At 34.5% G+C, this 7,097-nt stretch overlaps 1 protein-coding gene and 1 long non-coding RNA gene across 5 annotated transcripts; both read left to right on the forward strand.

Annotated features, from left to right (window-relative positions):
* The first annotated feature begins 774 nt into the window (after window positions 1-774).
* LOC145123865 (uncharacterized) lies at window positions 775-2,246 on the forward strand. Of its 4 annotated transcripts, XR_013715373.1 has the most exons (5): window positions 775-1,241; window positions 1,324-1,420; window positions 1,512-1,632; window positions 1,761-1,821; window positions 1,933-2,246. It is a non-coding gene; the product is annotated as an uncharacterized LOC145123865 (long non-coding RNA). The 4 variants fall into 4 exon arrangements; XR_013715372.1 differs by having other exon boundaries at window positions 1,761-2,246; XR_013715375.1 differs by having other exon boundaries at window positions 777-1,241; window positions 1,332-1,420; window positions 1,538-1,632; window positions 1,761-2,246.
* Window positions 2,247-5,735: 3,489 nt separating this feature from the next.
* On the forward strand, window positions 5,736-6,679 carry LOC145126737 (uncharacterized). The gene is made up of 2 exons (XM_079062044.1): window positions 5,736-6,611; window positions 6,653-6,679. Exons 1-2 carry the CDS (start codon window positions 5,736-5,738, stop codon window positions 6,677-6,679), a joined length of 903 nt encoding a protein of 300 aa, XP_078918170.1.
* Window positions 6,680-7,097: the final 418 nt, after the last annotated feature.

The raw sequence follows: 7,097 nt of genomic DNA on the forward strand, positions 1-7,097 counted from the left end.
TCCCCTTATGACTGCTTGGATGGCTCAGTGCCAGTGGCGGACGCAGAAGATTTTAGTAGAGGTGACATTAAAAAAGAATTTCCGAAAAAATCTAAATTATTAGTGGCACTCGTATTTTAAGCCGGTGCACCTAATAGAAAAAACATAAAAAAACATTAAAAAAAAAATCTTTTTTACACTACGTGCCGGAATCGGAGCAGTGGCCCGGGACCCCCCGGGCACCACTAAGGTCCGCCACTGCTCAGTGCGCCTAACATGCCCATCATATCAGGGGTATTTTAGTCATTTCATGCTAAAACTACTCTTGGCAATCAGTGACTTCACCTTCCTGTGAAAACCTTTGGAAACATCATCGGGAAATTTATTTTTTTGATGAGTAGTTACTTGGAGACTGATTCTGGTTGCTTAAATTAAGAGCAGTGAGGAATTGAAGCTTCTGTAAAGCTCGATATCTCTCCGGAATAACACCAGTAAAGATTTTTTTTTTTTCTTTCAGATTGATCACTAATGTTATTTCGGTTAATAATAGTCATCTGGATTTTAATTAAATTTGAACTACAACTACTATGATCTCATAATTCCGGTTTAACATGAACTTAAACCGACATAAATTCTTATAATCTACATGACATCAAATGTAATTTTTAAAATATCATCTAATTATCTCAATACTTTCTTTTATATATCTTTATCTTTATTGTTATATAAAACATATTTGATGTTTTATGAAAATTAAGAGGTACTCCTATTATAACATCATGTGCAATTTTATTAAACATACAATGAAAACGTCTACGCTCCTTTCATTGTAACTTACGGTAGAAATCCCTAATATCATCTACACACAATCAGTCCCCGTTTCATCCACCTTCCGTCTCTCTCTACTTGCTCTTTTCAATCTCCGGCAGGCCTCAGTTACCACCACCTTTCTGACGTTGTCACTACAACCTAGAAGTCGGTCACCGAACACCCAAATGTTCTTCCCTCTCAACTGGATGATCAACGCCTTTGAAGTCCACATTTGTCGCCACCGCCATTCGCCACCCCATATGTCACCCCGCTTCAACCTTTTTGTCGAAAAGAGAAACCCTAACCCTATCCCGTCACCATCAATGCCAACGTCACACACCCCTAACCCTAGGTTTCCTCCACTATCTGTCTCTTAATGCCGTCTTCACAGAGTCTTTGCCCTGACACCATTATTCCAGTGACGAACCACACCAAAAGAAAAAGGAATTTTGGTATCTTAACTCTCAAGTGCTTCTTCTTTATTTTCCATTAGTCTCAATTGCAATTTCTTTTGTTTGTTTATGTTGATTTTAGTTTTCCAGGTTCTTTTTTTCTCCACAATTGATGATTTCATATTCAACAAATCGAGAAACCCAACACCTTGCACCGATCAAGAATACATATTGATTAGGTAAATATGCATTAATTTTGTGTTTTTCTATTGTTCCAACTTATCAGATTACCTGAGAATGGTATCAATTGTTGATGATGATTCAACATAGAGCTTATACAAGTCGATGGCCTACAGAGGTTGTACAGAGCACAAAAAAAATTCTTTGGGAGAGATGGTTATACGATTGGAAAAGTGATTTTGTAAGGGAAATGATGTATTGTCCATTAGATGTAAATGTTCTACGCCTTCATCTTTTTCTTACCCTATTTGCTTATTTTATGGATTTTTGATTCAACAAGTGTTGAAATATGTCATAGTAACTACAAATTTGATTATTGTTTATCGATTGTGTGTTTAGATCTAGCACAACGAACAGGAACAACCAATGGATCAGTTACATGTGTTTTGTAAACATTATGGTAAAATTTCTTTTCCTTTTGACTATTATGATTCTGTTAGATAGACAAAATTAATTATATTTTGATGACTTAGTTTATGGTACATATGAGAATACATATATTGTTTGACAGGAGCGAATATAAGATGAGAACATGGTATCATCTTCATTATTTCTAATTCTCTCCTCCAATGTTACTTTTCTCTGCATTTTTATGCATACTTTTTTTTTTACAAATGACTTTTCACATCTTATGTTTGCTGGTTGTGGACCTTATCCTTATGTTTTAACTTTTTTATTTTATATTTTTTGGGTGGTCATTTCTATCAAATGTAGTTTACAGATACAAGGCTGTGAACCCTTAAAATTTTCATATCCTGGATGCTCTGTTACTATTGGTTTGATTATGTTAAATGAAATTATTAAAAATTTATTGGTTGATTTTCACTTTAATTCTTATAGTTTATTTTTGTATCTTCCATTTTGTGATTTGATAAGGACTGAGTTTTTTTTCTTCATATTTGTGCTTTTGTTTGGGTATGCACAAAATGGGTGCACAAGATATGTATATGTGTCATGTTGCCATGGACATTATAGAAGCATATTGGGAATACGGTTCTAAAACCAAGGGATATGGCTTTTAAATCTGCACAAAGAAACACGATGTGTTGCTTTTTCTTGCATGATGATTTTATATTGGTACCAAAATACCAAAATGATCCCCACCTGGATCACATGTATCTTGCTCTTATTTCTATTGAAGGACTACAATTCTACTTTTATTTACCATCATTATTTGTTTTATTTTTTCCTAACTAAAAAAAAATATCTAAAATCTTTATTTTTGGTTTTAAAAAACCAAAATAAATTGAATTACCAAAATATCATTACATTGTAGATTCATTCCAAAAAAATGCATAAATTCAATTAATCTGTATATATAATTGTGTTAAATATTAAAATTAGGGCTGCAAACGAACTGAACGTTCAACGAACTGTTCGTGAACCGTTCGGCAGGAAGTTCGTTTATTTTTGTTTATTTAATAAACGAACGAACATGAACACAAATTATCGTTCGTTTAGTTAAACGAACGAAAATGAACAATGTTCTCGTTCGTTCAGTTATGTTCGTGAACGTTCGTTTATGTTGTTCGTTTATGTTCGTTCATATAAGTTCATTTTATGTTCACATATGCTTAATTCTGTTTGATTACATTAGTGTATTATATATTCATTTATATGTTCATATATCTTCAATTATGTTTTTTTTTATCTTTGTTAATTTATGTTCGTTGGTTTATATTCGTTTAGTATGTTCACGAACATAAACGAACGAACATGAATAATGTAATTTGTTAAACGAACGAACATGAACAAGAAAACTCGTTCATTTATCCGTTCGTGTTCGTTTATTTGTTCGGCTAACTTAAACGAACGAACATGAACAAGCCTCGTTTGTGTTCGTTCGGTTCGTTTACAGCCCTAATTAAAATAATTAACATACACTAATTGTTTTGCATTCCAGTTTCGGTTCAACAAATTTATGTGTTAACCATGACATTGAAATTTTGACTATTAATGTGGGATAACTTTAGATTTCGATAACTATATAAGAACTTTTGATGTAGTTGGTCATCAAGGTATAGGTCGTGTCATCATTTTGTCATGTAAGTTCATACCATCATAATATTAATAATTAATGAGATAACATCTTATTAAAGATTTCATATCCGACTTGATAGAGAATACCTGACCTTTATCGGGGTGCACTAACCGGGTTCCACAACAGGTTGGGACAATTTTTATTGTTTGAGATAAACTAATTCGTGATTGGAATGATAGTCTTATGTGATTATTGTCCCACAACACCTACAAAAGCTTCAACTTTGGTCTTAAAAGATCACTCATTTATACTTATAAATGCTTTTTCATTAAGAAACCCAATTTTGTCGAGTGCCCATCGGGTAAAGGCTCTATAAATATAATAACTGATTCCCATACCGGATGTAACCCCTATACCACATAATGGTTGTAGACCCCCCAAAAAACATGTGTGTAGAAATAAAAATTGAAGATATTTCAATAGAAAGAGAAACAAAGGAAGAGAAACAAGAGAAATAATTGATTCAATGATCTGATCAAATAATATTTTTATGTTCAGAGAGAAAATAACCGATCAATACAGAATTTTAGGAACAAGAACCAGTCCCATTCACATGGGTCCCGTTTATGGAATTGGCAATTCTAACTGGGTTCCCTTTCTGAAGGTGTATACCCGACTTTCATTCTCACCCATACTTTATATGCGTATGTTTTATGGCAATTGAACTAGATTCATCTATTTCATGTAAATCAAAAATCCAAAAACCCGAGAAAATGAGGGAAATTACTAGCAAAACAAAACCATTCGATATGTGTTCCGAAAGGTATTATTTTCTGAAAGAAAACTACATGGCACATATCAAAAGAAAGTTAATTCCTGGAAAAGACTACTTACCTCCCGCTTGCATTCGTTGCAGCCGGTTTACGCGGGTACACCACTAGTATATATATATATATATATATATATATATATATATATATATATATATATATATATATATATATATATATATATATATATATATATATATATATATATATATATAGGTGTATGTTCAAATGAGAACATTTTTGAGATTGAGAACATTTGAGAATATTTTTTTAGCTTATGAGTTCAAAAAACACGCACCTTTGTTTTTCTAATTGCCTTCAGGGTATTTGGGTAATAAAAATTAATTATATCCATATTTTTTTAAACAAATTTGATATCAATATGTCACACACTCACACACACATACATTCTCTCTCCCCCCCCCCCCTCTCTCTCTCTAGATCTGGACCACCAGACTACTGTCTGAATCACTACCACAACCATTGGACCACTGTCGGAACCACCAGAACCACCGTAACACCGCTGAAATCACCAGACCTGCACCTCTTCACTCTATCCAAATCTGCTTATTTGGCATCTCCCTCCACCTCTTACCTTGGAAACCACCCGACTGTCACCTTTACACTCTCCAGATTTGTTTTTTCATCACCTCCCACCATAGAAAACTACCTACATCTACATCCACTTTTCCCGAACCATCACCAGATCTTGCTTCACCAGCCACCGCCTCCGGATCTCGTCTTGCGGCCATCAGATCTCGTTTCGCTGGATCTCACCAGCCACTCATTAAATGTGATTAGAAGAAGGCGTCGCCAGAAGGGAGGACCGTTCACCTGAATCATGGTTAAAACAATTAACGAAATTGAAGGCGTATCCATTAGAGAAGCTTCAAGGAGATGTTTGGGGGCAAAATCACTTGGATTAAGTTAGCCATCGCCGTCGTCGTCTCTGTTCCGTCGTTTATGGATCTGCATCACACTATACGGTATACACACTAGACATCATCACGAAGAATGTAGTTGATCCAACTGCCTTTACAACGATTGGTGCCTGACCACGCTTGACTTGATAACAAGCTTCCTTATAGGGGTTTTGAGCACGAAAAACACTATCAATGCCATCTCGGAGAGTATGAGAAAGAGAATTTGAATCATGGCTGTGAATCGACGCACTCTCCGCTTCACAGCCGAATAATGGAGTTGGTATTGGAGAAGAAAAGTCAACAAGTCAACGATTAAGTCAACAAGTTAACGATTATACTTTCTATTATAGAAGTACCATGTCATACGTAACTAATAAGCAATGTTTTCCTTTCTTCTGTATATAATGATCTATTGTAAAGTTATTCTTTAATAATGAAAATCATTTTCTCTCATTTTCTCTTTCAATCAATTCTTGATTCATCTTTCAACATGGTATCAGAGCGGAAGTTCCTGATTTCTTTTTTTTGATTTCATTCTCGTTGTCTTGTGTTCATCTCATTTGATCTCTGTTTTTCAATCATGTCAAATTCTATTCCAAATCAACCAAATGCATTCAATGGATCTAACATTGAGATTTCAAGTCCTTATTATCTCGGTTCTTCTGATAATCCGAGTACGATTCTGGTGTCAAAACTCTTTGACGGAACAGGTTTTGCAGCTTGGAAGAGATCGATGACTCTAGCTCTTTCAGCGAAGAACAAACTCTGTTTTGTCGATGGTTCTTTGAATCCTCCTGAAGCAAATTCAGATCTCATTCACTCATGGAATAGAGTTAGTTCAATGGTTATTTCCTGGATCTTGAATTCTTTAAACAAAGAAATTGCGGAAAGCGTACTGTTTCTTCAGACAGCAAAGGAGATCTGGTCTGAATTAAGAGAAAGGTATTCTCAATCCAATGGTGCTTTGGTTTATCAAGTTCAAAAACAATTATACTCTATTAATCAAGGATCTGAGGATTTTTCAAGCTATTACACAAAAATAAAGAAGATATGGGATGAATTGAAAATGATACAAGAAGTTCCTGCATGTACATGTGAATCGGCTGCTGCTCTCAACAAATTCATGGAAGAACAACGTTTAATTCAGTTACTGATGGGATTAAACGATTCATATAAAGCTATAAGAGGACAAATCTTAATGATGAATCAGTTGCCTAATATTGCTACCGTTCATTCTTTGTTAATTCATGAAGAAAGACAGAGAGAGATTTCTTCTAATCCAAATATTGTTACTGAGGCCATGGCGATGCAAGTCAATCATTCATCAAAAAGAAATCTAAGTTGTTCTCACTATAAGAAGACAGGACATGTGAGGTCAACATGTTACATGCTTAATGGTTTTCCAGCTGATTTTAAATTCACAAAGTCAAAGAAGGTGGACTCAATGGCAAACAATGTTGCTGATAATTCTCAATCTATATCACCTGAGAAATACAGACAATTGATGCAACTTCTGAACAATAACAATGGATCTACTCAAATCACCTCTGTGATCACTGATGGATCAATGGACTCTGCAGGTAAATATATCGATTCTTCTGGAAATCGTGTGTCATATATTTTTAATGTGTTATTTGGTTCAAGTGGTGAAAAATCGTCATGGATTATTGATTCGGGAGCAACAGATCATATTTGTTCGGATAAAACTTTGTTCTCTTCATTAATGAACTTCTCACAACCACATTCCATATCACTGCCAAATGGTCAATCCTTACTGGTTTTTCAGATTGGAGATGTTCCAATTCACAACACCATTAATCTTCGTGAAGTTCTCTATGTTCCAGAATTCAGACACAATCTCATATCCATTGCCAAAATCACTAATCAGTTAAAAGTTTGGATCATATTTACTGATGAATTTTGTGCAATGCAGGCCCCTTTA

This window comes from Lactuca virosa, chromosome 7 (genome assembly GCF_052849685.1).
Source record: "Lactuca virosa cultivar CGN04683 chromosome 7, Lactuca_virosa_CGN04683_v6, whole genome shotgun sequence".
NCBI lineage: Eukaryota > Viridiplantae > Streptophyta > Magnoliopsida > Asterales > Asteraceae > Lactuca > Lactuca virosa.